Below are 20,013 nucleotides of genomic sequence, written 5' to 3'. Positions count from 1 at the left end.
TTCTCTGAATGAAGGACTGCTGCTGTTATATCTCTAAACCAGCATGTCTCTGGGCGGTTTGAGGATGTTTTGACAAATGCGTGACACTTCATCATCTTTGTGAGATCTGTAAGCTAGTAAAAGTATAAAACCATTACTACGCTGTACAACACACACACACACACACACACACACACAGCGTCTGTCTATCCGCTTGGTTTCATAAAGTGTCTCCTGCTTGTCTGTCTCGATCACGCGACCTGAGCTCTGATCGTATCTGTTCCTGCAGGCGATGAAAACCTGCCAACCTGAGCCAAACCCAAACCACAGCTACACAGAAACAAACACAGTTCACATGCACAACAAATGATTCCACCCATGCGTGTTCACATCTTAGCAGGTTTCTGATAGGGGCAACGGTTTTAAAACCCCGTAAAGACGTCACAGCCCTGAGAAAAGCACCGTGTTGCCCTCACATGCACCCACACTGATGATTTCAGCACATTAAACCAGACTCCGTTCAGTCCGTCTTCTGCTTCAGTTTCTGTTCCTGGTGCTGTTTTGTGTGTTTAGCGATTATTATTTTAATTGTTGTAATAACTGAGCCTCGGCGGCGGTCCATTAAACTGTTTGATTAGGCAAAGGGAGGGAAATGCAAAGAGAAACAGACAAAAGCCTCTTTCAGACACCGACTCTCTGTTTAACTGACAGCTTCTAAACATGCTGGTTTACGTTTCTGAATAAGCATCGTGTTTCCACAACAGTCACGAAGGCAAAGTCGGACCTAGTGACCCGGCTTTCAGCATAAGACTGTCACGTTTATAGACAGCGACCTGGTACCGCCGGCTGTTTGCAGGAGACTTTGCTCTGATTTTACTAAACATCAAACAGCAGCAGGTTCAATCAGAACATCTCAAGAGAGATTTGTTCACATTTAGTGGATCAGACCTCAGACGTGTTCACAGCCTCCCATTAAAGAAGAAAAAAAAACAGCTGAAATAAGTTGAAACTGACAAAAGTAATAATAAATAACAATTTAATGAACATCATGACGTTGCTTTTGAATTGTGGTTCAACAGAAATATATTTAAAAAAAACAAAAAAAAACAGCCTGATGGGACCCATAGACTAATATTTAGCTGAACAACCCTCTGAGCCAATCAGGTGTTTCCTGTAACTCTGTCAGACTTCTCACCTGTTGACAGGTGTTCTGGTTTCACTGCTCATCAACAAAGGCCTCTCATTAGCCCAGGACACTTTTGTTTTTTTAATTAATGTTTTCAACCACAATTCAAAAGCAACTCTTATTTCATTCAATTATAATTTAGCACATTTTTATTTATCGGTACTTCTATTTCTATTTTTATTATTTCTAGTTATTTGAGGGACTGGTGTGAGTTTTGCTTTTCTTTAATGGACGGGTTTGAATAAATCTGAGGACATCTAAATAATCCCCAACGTGGAGACTGGACTGGATCTATCAGTCGTATCAGTCACACTTTATCAGCTGCATTTCTTTAGTTTTGTGTTTGCTAACGCTCTACTTTACATCCTGTGCTGCTCGGTGTTCTGTCCAAGCTCGCACTGATATTACAGATATCGTCCGTGTACCTTCTACTCTCTACTTTTGTGGCTGTCTAAATGCCAAAATGCCATCACTTCACCAGACTACTGATGCATACCCTGTGTCTGAGAACTACTACAATGATTTGGGATGACGGGTTTCAAACATGCCGTGAGCTGGACGTAAATAGTTCAAGCTGACATTTTGGTTCAAGGATTTGAATTACAGGAGCAAAGAATGAGAATCCTGCTCACGGGCAGGCTGGCGGTCATGTCGGGGGTCACGTCAGGAGGTCATGTTTAGATTTTGTTGACTATCGGCAGTAATGTGTAAGGTGATGCTTTATTAGCCACGGGGTCAAAGATGTGACCCGGCCTGACCCGTTCACTCATCGCACTCAGCCGAAGCCTCACCGAGCTCAACAAAGGGCAGCCTTCAGATCAGCGCACACACACACACACACACACACACACACACACACACACACACACACCTGAAGCTCCTCTCTGCCGCAGACACAACATGTACAAACCTGATGCTTTCTTGTGTTAACCATTAACCTCTTGGAGCACACACTCCTCAATCCGCCTCGCAGCAGGAAGCTCTTCCTCCCGACAAACAACCGAATCTCTGCACTCGAGAATTCCCGACGCGGTCAAGTGATGCTTCCCGATTATTTCCAAATTCCTGGTTCACTTCAAATGGACTGGCCATGCGTTCCAGCTCTGGGAGCGGAACAAGGAGACGGGGAAAGCGAGATCAGAGCTTTCTCTTTGACATTGTTTATGGAAGACGGATTGGGCTCATTACACACACCGATCGAGCCGAGGAGGGGCGGTCGTGCAGAACCAACAAACACCAAACAACGTTCACGCACGGAAAAGTACGGTGGCCTAGAAAGCTAAGAGAACATCTTCACCAGTTTAACAGCACATGTGCAGCATTTAGGGGGAAAAAAAACACCCTGGAAAGAAGTGAGAAAACACGCTAACACGGCTGCTGACAGATGAAACACAGGTGAGCCCAGGGGAGTCTGGGTAAATATTTGAACTGAGGCTGTCACACCCTCTTCCACTCGCTGGAAGCAGCACGGGTAAAGGGATTATTGAAACAGCTCACACAGGACGGCACTGATAATAGATGCTGTAGTTTTCTCTCCACTACGGGCAACTTGTCACGTTAAAAGCCGTATTCATGCAGATACAATCAGAGCAATCCATCCTTGATGCACTCACTGGAACTGTCATCAAAAGGGTGAGGAAAGGCTAAATGCATATGTCTGCTCCAAAGTGCTGGTGAAGAATTAGCTGTCTTGCCATGTGAGTGTCCTGGACTGGGTGGTCTGAGCCACTAATAGGCGATAGGTGGTCTGCAGAAGCCGTAGACGGGTTATTAAGTGCAGCTCCTGAGCTCTGTTCAGTGTTTTCCTAACCCACTTTGGACATTGTTATCTCAAACCTAAATCCCTCTTCCTACTTTGCTCTCTCTGTGCCGCTTCCTCACCTCTGTGCACCGACGGAGGGCGGCAACGAAAGGAGGAGGAGGAGGAGGGTGGGACATCGATCAGGGGTGACAAGCCAAGACCACATAACAAAAACCTTTCCTCTCCTGCTCATCCCATCTGCTGGGAATATGAGTTCACTGCTGCCGTTTTCCATATGAATGTTCTGAACTCAGGGATACACACATGTGGCGGCCCGTGGACTGCTCAGAGTGGGGGAGGGAGCGCCGGTGAGACGGAGGGCGTGGGGGGAAGAAGTGGACAGAGCTTCATGCAAAGTCTCCATGCAAAGTTCTGTCAATTTAAATGGACCTGCAGACAACAAATGCACAACACACAGCACATGAGTCCAGGGCACTTTCTTTATTTTTGACACCATGAACTTTAAGCTTCACAGAGAAGCAAAAGAGGCCGAATAGAGAAACAAAGAGGAGAGAGAAAGAAAGGGAAGCAGCCGTTAATACAAACCACAACACCCAACCTTTAACAATGCCACCACAGCACTGACTGGAGGCAATGTGTGTCCTCGCAGTTCAAAGTCAACCTCGCAAAAAACCGTGCGTTCGCTCGAGTGCGTGTGCGTGCGGCACAAAAGCGCCGGTGTCATGTATCTCAGCCAAACCCCGCCTGCAAGCGCAGGTGACTTTATTGTATGAAAGGTTCCCAGCCGGCAGCGAGCAGTGAGTGAAAAACACTTAAAGGATGTGCGTTATCTGCTGATTTAAAGCCTCCTGAAAAGATCAAGGCGACACACATTTACCAGCGTTCTGAGTCAGCTGGAAAACATTTCATTTAAATGTTCCTGAGCTGCAGATCGTCCACTTCACCAGAAATGTTCTGCTGCTTGTTGTTTTATGTCGGCCCGACCAGTCGAGGCAGGTAGTTGCCCTCACTGAGCCTGGTTCTGCAGAAGGTTTCTCGTCTTTAAAAACTAGTTTTTCTTGCTCACAATAAATATTTAGATTTATATTATAACACTACACGGTCTTAACCTTACGCTCCCTGAGGTGGCTTTTGTTGTGAACTGGTGCTTTTGGTGAATTGGAGTTTTTTCTCTATAAAAGATGAGACCTTTGGGAGGTATAAAGTTCCATGATGCTCTTATTTCAGTTGCATCCTCAACGTATTGGTCTAAACCAGTGACTCCAACCTGGAGGGGACAGGAGTTTAAATTTGAGTTACAAGGTTTATCGTGTGACTCTTCAGGGTTGGGATTCAACCACCAGACTACTTAAAAACATGTAAAGTAGATAAAACCAGCTCCACCTCGAGCAGCTATAGGAGTGAAATGTTCCTCACACAATGATGCATCAGTAATCTAATGTTATATGTCAGAACATCTGCAGAACCAACACTTTTACTTTAGATGCTATGTGTTTATTTTCTGATGATCTTTCTAATCAGGATTAAGCATCCTATTCTAACCTCACACACATGTCCTGGGTGAAAGCTGAGAAGTTGCAGTTTGCAGAAGAGTAAATCTCTTCAAGGCCTCCGTCTGCGTTTGATGTTCTGCCAAAAGTGCTAATATACGTTTGAGGTTCTGCCCACATGTAGGATCCTTCTGCTCCTCATTTCCTTCACATGCTGCATTCATCACATCACTATGGACTCTTCTTCCTTACCTCTACGATGCTGCGCAGGTCCTGGACGTATGTTCTCTCTGTGTCCAGTATTTCCTGCACCACCCGGTCCACGTACGTTATGGGTCCCTGCACCTGACTGGTCCGCTCTCCTCCCTCTGGGCTCAGCTCTGGTTCTGAATGCTCTGTCGCAGTCTGTCCACCACCTTGCCTCCCTTTCCCACTCCCTGTGTCATTCCCTCCGTCGTTTCTGTCGTCCTCCTCTCCACACCCCAGCTGCCTGGCGGGGACCAGCTCCAACCGAATGGCCCCGGAGTCCCTGTTGGAGGTCACGGGGTTGCAGTGAGGGGCGGCCACCAGAGTGGAGCGGCTCCCCAGCGAGCAGTGACTGTCCCGGGACGAGGCCGAGGACGAGGTGGAGCTGTAGCTGATGGGCCTCTCGGCGCTGTCCGGCGAGGAGTCCATGCTGAGGGCGGAGCAGTAGCGCGAGGAAGCGTGGCGGAAGGCCGGGTTGCGGAGGCAGCGGGCTGAGATGTCAACGGAGCTCAGGACCGAGCCGGAGTCCGGGACTTCAGGAAGAGGAGGCAGCGCATCGGGCAGGTAGCTGTAATCGTCTGGAGAGAAGGACAGAAAGGAAGAACTGATCATTAATCCACTTTATTTCAAAGTCAGTGGTCTGATTCAAATTACAGTGCATTTCTTCTTTCAAGGGCCACAATTGCATAAGACGAACACAGTAGTTTCCTCATTTATTACTATGAAACCTCTGGTTTGGACGGCTGCTGAGGGCTCCACGGAGTCTAGCAAAAACATGGCTCGAGTTCTGCTGCAGTGGGTCGGCCAGAACGCTGTGGCAAATAGTGGAATGGCATATAGAAATTACCCTGTAATACTGGGCTGGCTCGCTGTTTACTTTGGAAGCGCTGAGATGACAGAGAGAGAAAATCCTTCCAGAGTTGTACAATGTTGGCATACGCCATGTAAACTGCTGCATTCTGTCTTTGTGGTTTAGAAACTTAAAGCTTCCTTGTTTGTGTTTTATGTTTTAACTAAATGTGCAGTAGTGCAGCTCTGTGTCAGACAAACGCTCCGTCTGCTCAGTTTTTAAATATACAGTCGTCATGTTATCCTACTACCAGACCAATCATCACCTCTAATACACCAACACAGCTCCTGGGCCGGTTTCACAGTAACAGGCGAACGTACAACACATGCTTTGGCCAAGTGTCACAGCAATGTTGTGGCTTCTTTTTTCTTTTTTTCTTTCACCAGCAACTTTTGGAAGAATCTCTAGAAATTGTTTGGAGAAGAAGAACATGAAGCTCTTTCCTATTTCTGTCTGTCTTCATGCTATGAAATAAAACGCATGAAATCTGGCTCTAAATGTAGAATTATAGTAAAGCAAGTGGTGTCAGATGAGTTTATTTTCATCTGTAAAGCCCAAAATTAGTCTCTGAGAACATCACAATCCTCACAGCACACGACATCCTCTATTCCTAAACGCTCTGCACTGAAAAGCAAATAGAAAGCTTTAAGAGGAAAACACTAAAAACCAGTGAAAAGGCTTCGTCCTAGTAGAGCAGCAGTAGAAGTACAAACCGTGAGCGTATAGGCGTTTCTAGCAAAGTCTAATTTGTTCACTCTCATTACAAACCTCTCCTTCTGCTTCACTGATACAAAACCGTCACACACGTTCGTTAAAATTCAAATTAAATTCACACACCCGACACTCGCTGACCCCCAGCGCCACTCTTTCAAACTGGCGGCTAAAAAGCCTCCCTGTGTGTCACTTCTAACACTTACAATACCACGTTCATGTTCTTACAGTCTGGTTCTGTTCAGCATCCCAATTCCTGACATTCCTGCTGACCACAGCCTGACTGACCACCCGCCGTACCAGGACCACTGCCTCTCACTCATTTGTCCTCAGTTCCCTCCAAAGAAACGGCGCTAAACGCTGCACCTTGAAACTAAATTCTTGAATTTAGTCGTATAAATGATGAGTACGTGTTTGTGGACATTTTTGAGATTGAGTTCAATGACAGGATGAGGAGAACGCTGAGAGCAGCCCACACCGAGTGATGAATGAACGCCCTATTTTCCACAGAGGACAGTTTGTGTGTTTGTGCACCTACAGGAGTCTCCTTGGCGTCCGGCCGATGGCTCACCGCTATGCATATGTGGAGAGACTTGTGAGGATGCGATGACCAGCTTCCCGAGGCCCCACAGTCGGGCCAGCTGAAGCACAACCACACATGCAGCCTATCACACAGAAGCCTTCCAAGTTTCCCTCGACATTTTCCGAGGTCCCGCCTCACAGGCTGCTTTGATGGGAGAGCAAAACACCGACGGAGCAACGGACGGACAACACAGAGGGAGAGCCTCATACCAGCCCAGTGGGAGTTTGACACCGGCCTTTATCATCAAAGCCAGATGCACCAGTGAACCGGCAGCTGCCATGTTGTGGCAACACTGATATCCAGCGCTCCTGCAGGACGGTGTGGCTTTCTCGCTGCCAGCACTGCCGGCTCGGCCTAAACCCGTCTCACTTCAAAGCTCCACAGATCACAGGTTCAGGTTCAAAAACATGAAACGTGAAACTGAGAACAAGCTCAAAGAATCCAGGTACATACTCGCTCTCTCACCTTTCAAATAGGCACCTTGGAGGTCTTTTAGCCGCCGTCTGTGAGGAGAAGATCACAGGTTGGACCAACACCAGGTTAGGAAACCGAGCCTGCATGTTGCCCGTCTGGGTCTAAGTTCATACTTTAGGGTCACTTTGGACACAAGGACAAGCTGAAAATATTGAACCCAGGAGTGACCAAGCATAAAGATGAAAGCAGAGGGAACCGCTGACTTGGATCTTCAGAGATCAAAACTATACCAACCACCACTAGAGCTCACTTATTAAAGAACTAAAGTTTTCAGAAATAAATATTCACTTTATCAACTTGTGGTGAGCACAATGCAAGTCCCAGGACATGCTTATGTTGGCATGAAGACTTGGAGACAAAGATAAAGCTGTCCTGGCTAGAAGTATGCCAACCGTGGGGCGACCTGATACCCCAGCAGTTAGAGCAGATACCACATGGACGCAAATGCCCTCAGCAGTGAGTCCCCAGTTCAGTTTCTGGCTGGACGGACCGTTTGCTGCAAGTCATTCCCCTCCCTCAGTCTTTCTCCACCTTTAAATAAAAGCATAAAAATGCCCCTAATAGACCAGCTTTCCAACCAGACACCTCCAAGACCTACCCGTTAACACCTTATGTCTTGTTTGTTTTTTGACTGAGACTACACAATGACGGCTGCAATTAAATGCTGCAAGAACTCAATCAATCTGAAATGTTCAGCCCTGAACATCCCACCCCTTCTGAAAGGTACAACCTCCTGAGCAGGAGGCTTCTGAGGAGTAAAGTCATTTCCCTAGAATCTCCTGTAGCTCCTGGTCCTTGCAGAGGAAACACAGGTTAGTAACTGATTGCAGAAAAACTAAATCTTTATTTTCATTTAATTCTCAACAAGCAAACACATGTATTCGCCAAAACACTGAACTTCTCCCTGAAGTCCAGCATTTAATCACCTTCTACATCTCCTCTGGCCTCTAGTAGGAAACACAACGTTTGGATCTTCTGCCAGACCTTCTTCAGCAGCTGTTTGTTGATGTTCTTGCAGCCTACAGTCAGTTCATCACAGTGCCTCACATTACATACAGTCATTCCATCCATCCTTCATGTAAAAAACACTGTTTAGAGAAGCTCTAAATCCCCAAATCACCTGTAGCACAGCGACAGCTCTCAGCCCTCTGGGTCGTCACTCTTCACTGAGTCATGTCTTTCAGAGGAACATTAAATCAAACTCTCTGTTGCACCACTTCTCAGAAGGAGACTGTTTCGAGTCTGATGTGCTGAATCACAGCTCTCTTTACTTTTAATTTTGCTTCGCTGCGTTGCCAAGGAAAGCAGGAAGGAAATGGAGCGTCCAAAAACTGAAGCGGCATGAAACTGTTATTTTCCTCAGACGAGTTTGGAGCTGATTCACGGCGCGTCTATGTTCGTCCAAATGTTTGCGCCACCGGGCCTGACCCACTTTTTAACAATTAAGGATCAGAGACGAGGAAGAAAAAAAAGAAAAAACACAACACACACACATAAACCAACAGCCTTGGCTTTTAGATAAGCAACACGCACTTTCAAATTACCGAACACAATGCACAAAGAATCGTGTTATATGACACGACTTTAATAGGTAACGTTGACAAATCTATGATCTATGGTTCCTTATCGCAGGAGGTGATGTATGCTGATCCATTGTGTGTGTGCGTGTTTTACACAAAATGCATTAGGTTTATCGCCCCGAAGATAACGCCGACCGAGCTAATAACCTAATGGTCCTCGCACCAGCTTGTGCGGCGAGATACGAGCGCGCTCACGTGCAGCCGGCGCACACACAAACACACGAGCAGAGCAAACACCGAGGAGCTGCAGTGAAACCCAAACATCACAGAGGGAGAGATTGCCCCATCTCGTGTTTGCCCAGCCCCTCCTTCCCACCTCCCAGCCTCATGTTTGGGGCACACCCCGGCCGTTTCCTGGGTGAACTGTTTTCTCTCCTCCACCCCCCTCACCTCAACACACACACAGACCCAGAGCAAAGATGGCCGGGCTTCAGTTACCTCCTGTCCAGATTATGTTCAACTTGATCCGTGTAAATGATCTCTAATTATGGTCCTAAGCATGCAGGTTGGGACTGTTTCTGCTCTGTGTGTGTGTGTGTGTGTGTGTGTGTGTGTGTGTGTGTTGTGTTTGTGTGCATGTGAGGATTAGGATGGTGTGCGACGGCTGGTTTTCCTGCCAGAGAGAGAGAGAGAGAGTGAATCACCGAGTGCCTGAGCAACCTGGATTCAATCTCTGGCTTTCATTTAAGTCGAAAAAGACAAAGAGCTGGGGCGCTTTAGTCTCGGGCTAAGTTTAATATGTTGAACATCAGGTCCGTCTGGAAGGCAAACAGTGAGAACCAGAAGGAACCAGACTGAAGCCCGGACAGACAATAAACACAGAGTGGAAAAAGAAAAACAGTGTGAGTCACGTGGTGTGTTTTAGCCTTTAGGAGATGTCGAGGTTATTCCTAAGAAAACAACTCTTCTGATTCATTTTACGGCTTAAAATGGGCGAAATGTTGACGACGAAACGTACGTTACAAGAAACTGAACCGTCTGGTGCACAATCATCAGATTAGTTTTCCTCACTTTTAATTTCTAGAAGCGCTGGTAGAGGAAGACAATGAGGAAACTTCTGGATGCGTGGAAACATAAAAATCCAAACTACGTAAGCACTAAGCCCCTGTTCTGGATGTTTTGATTGTACCACATAGTATTCCTCAGAAAGGGGATCTTTGGGGCCAAATGAGTAAAAAAAAAAGTTCCTTTGCTCAATAACTTCCTCATTCCTAAACATCACCTGAACTGCCCTGGTAACGATCATTACAGGTGACTCTGATGAACACTGATGGCATCATTATAGTAAATACCGCATCATCTGCATTAAACTGACATAAAGCTACAGTAAAATCAACACAATGACCCTGCTGTCCTCATTAATGTGAACTCAGACTATTCGGTCTGCAGAGAATCAGAAGTTGTGTTCACGAGGCTGCCCTACACACACACACACACACACACACACTTGCACTGACGTGTGCACGACAATCCACTACAACGGATGATTTTGCTCCATTGATGCGCTTCAGTCAGTTGGACGAGCCTCGCCACCGGCCCGGCCAGGTTTAATGACTCATGCTGCACTTAGCTGGTCCACTTCAGTCGCACACTTTACGGTCACCTGAAGTGCTCTTTGCTCTGGAGTGGTCAGCAAACAGCTGTGAGCACCCTTGTCTCTTTACAGCCCCGATGACCCTCACTAGTAGCTCAAACAGCCCAGCCAGCGCCGTGCGAGCGACACGTGAAGACGTCTAAACCGTAAACACGCTCGAGGTGTTACGTCATGTGCAGATATTGGATATAGAACAGCTGTGAAACAATTCCTGGTGTTTATTTTGGGTCGACTGGTGTCCCTAATCGCTGGGTTTAAACAGCCGTAATAAACTGACAATCTGTGGCAGTTTGAGCAACGAAGCCGACACGCGACTTCCAGGGAGGATCCCTCAGTAATAAAACACAGCCCAGGGAATAACAAAGAGGGGATTTCGGACTGAGAAGGCCGTAACTTTGGAAAATACCCACTTGGTTTGGCCAACTCTCGAGGCTCATGTTAAATTTGGCTGAACTTTGCGGAGCATTTTTGCACAGAGTGATTGGGAGGACTGTGTCGTGAGAGGGAACAGTTGAGGAGACGAGGAAGGAGGAAGGAGTGACCAGAAGAGGCAAAGAGTGCCGTTCTATTTATCCTGCACTGGGCGTCTGCATGCACATGGATGTATGTCCACAGGATGAGCGACTTTGTGATGGGAGTGGTCGACACAACCATTCAGACAGATGATGATCGTGAAGCCTCTCATGGTGCACAATCTGGAAAGTGGCTTCATGTTTTAGTCAGTCACTATATTTACATAGAAATCTAAAAGTCGATCGATCCATTTTCCAATCCAGAATGAGCAGGCGAAGCAGAGCGTTCAAGATGTTTCTCAACTCCTTCTGTTTTCTATTTCCTTCTGAAGGTGTTCCCAGTCCAGATGAGATAGATAATCCCTCCAGTGAGCTCTGGATCTACCCCGAGGTCTCCTCCCAGTTGGACATGCCTCGAAAACCTCCAAAAGAAGGCGAATAGGAGGCATTCAAATCAAATGCTTGAACCATCTCAGCTCTTTTTGACACAAAAGAGCAGCAACTCTGACTGTCAGCTCCTCACCTGATCTCTACGGCTGACCTCAGCCACCCTAGGAGGAGGATTTCAGCTGCTTGTGTCCACATCCTCATGCTTTTGGTCACTATTCAGAGCTCAGAGGTGAGACTGTAAAATCAAATTTAATTCCTTCTACAAGTAAAAAATGGAATTCATTAAAAACAATATGTTGTCCTGAAAGTGTTGACGTCCTATTGGCTCACACATGCCACCATTGATGACAGTGATGTTTCTAATTGGCTAGTTCAGTTTGTTAATCAGATGAAACTGTCGTGAGGAAATCAAGAGAACCAAAGAGTAAGAAGGAAGCTCTCCTGTTGACTGAGGCCAGTTTGACGGTGACAGAGATACCTACTGAGCATTTTTCTTCAAATCCATTTTGCCGCAAACAAAACCAACCACAACAAAAGGTAAACACTGCACAACCCACAAACGGTCGCTACGTCTCCAAGCCTCCAAACATATATTTTGTGAGGAGGCATGAGAAGAATTCACTGAGACACTTTCTGGTGTGACCGGGACGGTGAAAGTAGTAGAGGGACTTCAGTGTCGAGTCCTTGGGACAAACGGCTGCATCAGTCAGCTGAGCGATGACTTTCTGTCTTCTTTCCATCTGTTTTCCTACAGTTCCACTCTAATCCATCCATGCCTCCACTTGCTCCTTCTTCGCTAATGCCCATTACATCAGTTCAAACACAACTCCGGCCATTTTCTTTCTCCTTTCCTGTCATTCTGCATTCAAACTCAGAATATGTCTGGCAGTTCATAAAGTGACTCTGCCAAGTGTGTGTATGAGCTCCCCAGGACATTCCTATGGGCTCAGACCATGCCTCTCCAAGCATATACTTTACTATGTAAAAATACACGCTGACCAGCCTGAACGCAGCACATGGCTGCAGACCACCAGGATGCATGTGTTCATCACTTTCACAGAGCTTCAGCTGCATGCACATTTCTCTTTGTACAGTTTGGAGGATTTCACAACAGTTGTTCTGTATCACTGGTTTTCAGCTGCGTGTGAAATACCGAAGAGTTTTAAAATTTGTTCTTTAAGTGTTACCTGAACGCCGGATGTTCTGGACACATCACAACAAATTTAGACTTTTCCTAAATAAAAAGTGAAATGAAATCGATGATATGCAGAAAAATGAGCAAATCAGAGAGAAGTACAACAAGCAGAACACGAAACGGTTCCAGGAAATGATTTGTAGCAGCACTTTTTTGAATCCCAATTGCAAGTGAAGCAGAAACAAAAGGAGAACGGCGGCGCTAGCAGCGATGTATTCAACTCAGTACATGACAAATGTAAAATGCAGAACAGTTTGTGATAAATTTGCACTTTTTTGAACAACATATATCATATAAATCCCGTAATAAGAAGTCATCAGATCAACTGGTCTGAGACACAAACTTTCAACATCAACACTGGAGGGTTTAGAGGAAAGGAGCTAGACTAGACTGTGATGAGATTGTTGTCCCAGATAGCAGTGACTGCAGCAGACAGGACATGACCACACACTTCGCACACTTGGTAGATCCTCAAATCACCGTTGTTTGTCCGTGTGGGTTCTTGTTTATCCTGCAGCAGGCCGACCAGATGGCAGCCGGTTCGATGCCATGCAGCCCGTGTTGCTGACTGCGCAGTCCTGTCTCACTCAAGAGCACCGAAAGTGTAACTGGATCCAGGCGGTGTGTTTGGAAACCAGAACGCATTGTTTTTATGCAAGAACAAGGCAGAAGCGAAAGCACTGTGTGACTTAGAGCCCGGCCGCCTTTGTCTTCGCTTTGGCAGCGTCTTCGTAAACACTTTAAGCGAAGGGACGAGTGTGACTGCAAGAGAGTGAGAAATGAGGAGGAGAGATCCCCGAGGAATGAAAGTAGGAAGAAAAGATGAGAAGAAGGGCCAGAGGTCAGACACCACCCACTCCCTTGCTTCTTCCTCTCTTTCCATTTCCCACTCGCTCCGTCTCATTTTGAATTCTGCCTTTTGTAGGACGTAAAGCCCTAAAACGTCTCACTATCTCAAACCAATCTACCAAATTCTTTCAGCACCCACACCTTTTGTGTGAAGCGTCTTCTTTGAAAATCATCAAACGCAAACTCGCAGCATCTGAAGCTGTGGCCTCCTCGGCCTCCCATCCTCCGTCGCGTCCACTTTAGGTCAGCGTCTGATAGAGACACAGGCCTGATCTCAACTGACGCTAAGGGCCTTAAGGTGTCACTCTGGATTTCACACCGCAGCTGAATGAAAGTGGAGAGCAGGAGAAGAAGCGAGGGGGCAGAGGTGGGAGAGAAGATGTAGAGAAGCCAAGTATGGGATTGGTGACACGGGGCGGGGTTTCAGCTGAACAACTTATCACTGCATTAACAAAGAGATGGGACGGGCAGGGCATCCGTCACAAGGCACGATGGATGGAGGGGAAAGAAGAAAATAAGTTGATAAGCTGCACAACATGCCAACACACGCTGAAGTCTGAACTGATTTAACAGACTCCTGGTTTTCACAGCCTCACAAAACACAGTTAAAGTAAACACACACGCACACAGCTGGTCGGCTAATTACCCACAAATGGCTTCGTTCACGTAATGAAATAAAAAAAACCCTTTAAATGATTCAACAACCGCCGCACGCTGGCGGTGTACGCATATTAACGCTTCTTATCTGCAGATGGTGTTTACGAGTTGCGACTCTATTTGCTTTTTGACATGAGCGAGGAATGCAGCTGAGCACCGGTGTTTAGCTGTGGGAGAAAGCATCCGCCAACCGCAACGCAGGTCCTATTTTCGTTCTCGCGGCCCACTCTCGGGACACCCGTGCGACCCTTTTCTGCTGCACACACCCTTGGCCCTCCCTCCGAGGGTGACACACTAGCCTCCTTCTCTGACCTGACTGGATTCCAGCCCAGAGCAAAACCTCACCGCTGAACCATTTCGCTCGCTTTGCTGCAGAACTCCGTCGTCCTGTAGCCCCTGCAGGCACGTGGGAGGATGAGAATTAAATAAGTAAACTATTGATTTGTCCAGATTGCTCCGAAGAGACCTGCCCCCCACCACCCTACATTCATCCAGCCTCCGTGGGGGCTGCAGCTCCTTGCACGTGAGCGCTCGGTATGGAGGGGGGGGGCAGATGTCCTCCCAGAGGACTGGACAAGCTGGGTGGGAGGAGGAGGACGGAGGGGTCCATTGTCTCCTGCACCTCTAAACCAAAGAGTTTGCTCTAAACAGTAATTATCCCCCCTCCCCGCCTGCCTGCCTGCCTGCCTGCCTGCCTGCCTTCACTCCTCTCTCTCCCCATTTGTAGCCACCCCCCAACTGCTGCCCTCAAGGCTCTAATTTGGGTCACAGGCTGCAGAATGGCATCTCAACACTCAAACCTACACCCAGCCGGAGGAAACTGACACATGTGTCCGCTTCGAGAGACATGGAGGGACGGAAAACAAAACTTTTTTGAACCACGTCCGACGCGGCGCTCTTGGATTTCCTGAGATTCCATCTACAATCTCAAAAACACTTCAAGTTCTTGCAGTTTTCTGCAAAGATTATATCTGCGGCTGTCAACAGAGTGAAATACACAACCACAGCAAAATAAAAAACAGCAGCAGAGCCTGTGTGCACCACCATCATCTCAGCATCACCAGGAATTTAACCCACAATGTCTGCGAGAAAGCAAACACGCTCCCATTCAGCGCCAGGAGTGAGAAAACAAGCAGAGGACGCTGTTCATACAACGGCACTGCCGAGAGACGGATGCTTCGCACAGCGCTGTCAGCTGAGGGGAAAAATATCACACCACACAAAAGAGCCAAGAAGACAAACAGCCAAACCATCAGAGCAAAGGAAGCAGACCTCGTGTTTACATGTTGCTGTTTGATGTCCGACCCGTTGCCACATAAGTTTTACACCGTTTCTGTTCAGATCTTCAGCACGGGGCTCCTTTTGCTGATAATAATCTACATGGATCTGGTTTGTAGCCCCTTTGAGGAGGTGTGTAGACATGCAGCACCTTTGACAACAGAATCCAGTCCCACCACATCACAGATTGCCCTCCAAAACTTCTGCCTATAATTTCAGCATTCTGGGAAACATCCCTGCATGTATTTAAGAGGCTGAGCAGCCCCCCTGCTTACCGGTAGGCATTGTGGCTTGGCTCCCGTTCAACTGAAATGTAGGTGAATGACTGCAAAAAGGTGACGAGCAGGTTTAGAAGTGAAACAGCTCTCCGGCGGGGTCACATATCCAGAGTAGTCCGAGAAGTATTCCCCAGTCAAGGAAAGAAAAGAACAGGAAAAAAAAAGTCCCCTAGATTTCCCAAACGCTGCCAGTCATTGTGAATCCTTCTCCTGGGAGTCCGACACCGGAGCAAACACTGTGTTCTGCTCAGACCTCTCCTCTGGCTGATGTTCTTTCTTTTTCTTTCTCTCCCTTCAGTTTGCCTCCCTCTCTCTCTCTGAATGCCTCCCTCCCTCCCTCTCTCCTGTGGCAACACATCCACTGTGTGCATGTGTGCGTCTATAAGTGTTCATATGTGTGTGTTTGCATGAGTGTGTGTGTGTGTGTGTGTGTGTTGGAGTGAATGGCCTCTGCTCCCTCCCCGCTGAGCTCTCCCCTCCCCCTGACTCCTCCCTCCTCTCTCCCACAGCAGCAAATTACAAGGAGCCCGGGAGTTCCACATTTAAGTGCCTCCTCTCCTCTTTCCTCTCTTTCTTTTATCTTTATTTCTTCCTCTTCTTTCGCTCCCCCTCGACTTCAAAACTCGAACCCTCCCGGCTCGGCGTGCGACGCTCTCTGGACCCGGCGACACCTTTCTTGCGGGTCTCCTCCCGCGGGCTCAGCTGGACCGCCGCTGTCGCCGCACAGCTCCAGAGATCACACGCATTCGCACACTTTGCAGGGAGGAGAAGGAGGCGAGGGCTGATCAATAGGCCGCCAGACAAAAGCTCCTCGTCCGCTGCGAGACACTGCACCGCTCATTGTGTCCCAGATTAGAGAAAGACTGCACAGAATGGGCACACAAAGTGGGAGAATGTGGAGGAAAAAAACAAAAAGATGCAACTTCTACTCAGATTTAGGAGGAGAAATGTGTGAACTACACTTGAAGACACTGGGTCTGAACATTTTGGGCTTGTAGCACCTTAAATACTTGACATCTCATCAAGACTTTTTTCCATCCTGCTACTTAAACAAGTCGACAAATTCACTTTTTCTAATCTAACAAAACTTTCCAGCTTCTTCAGAGTTTAAAGGAGCGTTTTACCAACAGTTGGGAGCTTTGAAAGTTTCCAAAGGAACACTGATAGTCTTCAGGGTGAATGTGTTTGAGACTCAGAAAGCAAATATAACAAACTGGAGGAAGTAATTAACAGACAACACACTGTGGTAGTTGTTCCAGCCTGACCAGCGCATGGATTGGTCGTACATGCTGTAGAACGTGCTGCCAAAACAGATGTTTGGGCTCATTTAGAAATGTTGTCATCCTATAGTTTGTCCAGTAGACCAGCTCCGACTCCATTCTTTAAAATCCTCTCAGCCGGGGCGCCCCGGTAGCTCAGCCGGATAAGACGGCGACCCGTGTACCGGAGGTTTGAGTCCAGCCAGCGGCTCATTTGCTGCATGTCCTTCCTCCACTCTTCTCCCCATGTTTCTCTGTCTCTTCACAAAAAAGCAAAGAAAAAAATAATCCTCTCTGCAGCACATGTAGCAGAGCCCATAGCACAGCTAAGCAGACAGCGGTGCGGAGTCAAGCGGTGTCTTCACGGTAAGCTGCTGACTAGTTTAGAAAACATACGCATGACGAATATCTGCCGATAGATCAGCATCCACATTTTCTACGCTGGAACAACTGAGCGTGTCTCATAGCAGGAGCTTAAAGTCGGCTTCTTTCTGTTTTGACTGCTGCCAGTCACTGTTTTTAACACTTAAGCTGCCCAACTTCATGCAAGTGCAGCCGTGAATCACTGCAAGATCCCTTTAATGTGGCTCAAACAAAAGCAGCCAAACAAGGTCTTTCTTAAAATAAAAGAGAGACTTAACGAAGGTATGATTTAGACGAGGAATATTTGTTGAAGGACTACAGCCGCAATTATGCTTCTGCAGAGATTCCCCGAAAATTGCTCATCGTTGTTTCACCTGTTTACGCTGATCAGTCCAGATACCTTTACGGTTCTTTGTCTTTACATCTGAGTTTTTCTAATAAGACTCGATTTGTACGAGTGTGACAGAAACACACGAGAGCATTTGCTCAGATGCAGCCAAGAGAAACTTAGATCCGGCTTAAGACCATTAAAAACGGAGTACTCAGCGAGTACTGAGGTTTAATACGCTGTAAAGCTGCAACAATTAATTTAATAACTGAACTATCAAGTTAATCACCAAATATTTTGAGGAGGATAACTTGATTTGAATTATTTATTTAAACGAAAAAAGCCTAAACTGTCTGATTCCAGCTTCCTACGTGAGAATATTTTCTGGTTTATTTCCTCCTCTGTGACAGTTTCTTTAAACTGTGGTAAAAACAGGAACATCTGAGGAGGTCATCTTGGGTTTTATGAACACTCATTGCATTTTTTGGACATTTTATCGACCAAACAGCCAACTGAGAACATCATCAACACATTCATTGACAATGGAAATAATCTAACGTATTAGTTACCCGTTTACATTTACATTTGTGCACAATGTTGTGATGTGAGAGAGATTTTTGTTTCCCTTCTTTAACATCTAAAATTACTAAATAATTCACAAATTAAAGCCAAATTATGCAGGAAAACACAATTTTCTTCACACAAATACATCTTTTTGTTGTTCTCTTCTTTGGACCCCTCAGATCGATCTTGTGACCTCTCATGGGTGCCTCGATACCCATGTTGGGAACCAGCGCCCGAAGGTGTATAACTTCCTAAAGCACTTTTAATTCAGAACAGGCCTCGTGTCCCATCAGGACGACACATGTGGCACAAAGGACCCTCAGTCTCACGCACTAAAGCAAATGTGTTGACTATTTGTCGCCCCTCTTTAAAGACAAGGACTGGTCCCAGCAGCATGGGGTCCTGCCAGCGCCCCCCTCCACCTCCTCACCAGTACAATAATAGAGACCCCCTGGACTACCCCTCACACACACACAGAGCAGACCCCAGGAAGCACGACCCCTCTCTCTAATGGCCTGAGGGTCCGCTGACCCACGAAGCCCCAAAACCTCCCGTCTGAATCTGGACTGTCCACCTGCCACTCCCCCTCGGCCACCTTCCACCGAGACCAGGCATAATGAGCACCTCCAGCTCGGCAAACACACACGGGGGGCATCTAAAACCCCTCGGTTCAGCCAAGCACGACCTGTTGCTGACAGAAACCTACAGCAACAGTCGGCCTTATCTGATGCCCCCTGTGTGCTCCCACAGCCTCGACTAAACTCCCCGCAGGATGTCGACCAGAGGACGAAAACTCTTTATCCAGGCTGCAACACATGTAGAGAGCGCTTTAAAACAGTTCTCTAACCTGAGATAGGATGGTTGAAGATTACAAAAAGAAAAACAACTATTCTTCTTGATGGTCTAGCTGTGGGTTTCAAGACTAAAAAACAATCCTCTGGCAGATCCTGAAATGCAAACAAAAGAAAGGCTGCAGCAGCTCGTGGTTAAGTCTGTAATTATTACTTTCATTACCGACTCTTTGTTTAGTCTATTAAGCATCAGCAAATCTCGGAAAGCGTCTTTGCCAAACGTCCAAAGATATTGAATTTACCAGCAAATCTTCACATTTGTTTTGACGTTTTTCTTGACTAATGGAGGCGGGAGTCAATTAAAGAGATGACTCATTTAGCTCGTGAAGTCTTGCTCCATATTGGTCGAGTGACATCACAGAGATGTCCTGGTTTGGACTTTAAAAACGTGAAGGAATAAATCTTGCCAAGACTCAGACGAGCACATCGGACTAATGTTTGTTTGGCAGATATGAAGCCACGGTCGGTAGAAGTTTACTGGAAACAAAGAGAAACACATATCCTGGCTAAAAAAAGCACCAGCATCTATTAAAAGCCCAGTGGTTCCTCTGTTGAATCTATCAACACATAGTGACAGTTGGTGGTCGTATGAGACGCTACAAGCGGTAAACGTAGAGCTGACAGAGCTGATTGGCACAATGCTGAGCAGCTTTAAAGACAAATAAACAAGCTGTGTTAAAGCTCGGGCAGAAATCCTGCAGCTCAGGCGTACGCATGTGCTTCATGTGCACATGCAGCCTGAGGTTGATCGACAGGCTTGACCAGAGGCAACCGCCGGCGAGTCAGCCCCGGAGTCGTCGTCTAGCTTTTTACGTTCTGCAGGTTTTTCCGCCCTTGAATCGGGCTTTCGGCCGTCTGAAGGGACGTGCACACGTATCTGCATTTGGAGAACAGCCAATACGGAAAACAGCCTCTTTCTGAAAGGCCTGTGATTAGCCGTCGTCTCCCGTCACAGGGTTGGTTTTCTAAAGCCTGAAAACAGAGCCGTCGAGTTCCCTCTAAGACCACTTGAATTACAAAGAGCTGAAAGGTTA

At 46.9% G+C, this 20,013-nt stretch overlaps 1 protein-coding gene across 1 annotated transcript in view; it reads right to left on the bottom strand.

Annotated features, from left to right (window-relative positions):
- LOC103367881 (pleckstrin homology domain-containing family G member 1) overlaps window positions 1–15,924 on the bottom strand; it is a 36,340-nt gene extending 20,416 nt beyond the window's left edge. Inside the window, exons 1-2 of the mRNA XM_008296044.1 lie at window positions 15,612–15,924; window positions 4,670–5,241 (exon numbers count right to left, since the gene is read on the bottom strand). Coding sequence (XP_008294266.1) covers window positions 4,670–5,241; window positions 15,612–15,621 — 582 coding nt within the window. The 5' untranslated portion in view covers window positions 15,622–15,924. The remainder of the gene's footprint in view (window positions 1–4,669; window positions 5,242–15,611) is intronic.
- Between the last annotated feature and the right edge of the window lie 4,089 nt (window positions 15,925–20,013).

The sequence above is a fragment of the Stegastes partitus genome, unplaced genomic scaffold (assembly GCF_000690725.1).
Source record: "Stegastes partitus isolate 25-593 unplaced genomic scaffold, Stegastes_partitus-1.0.2 Scaffold1097, whole genome shotgun sequence".
NCBI lineage: Eukaryota > Metazoa > Chordata > Actinopteri > Pomacentridae > Stegastes > Stegastes partitus.
This window is presented reverse-complemented; position numbering and strand designations above follow the sequence as displayed.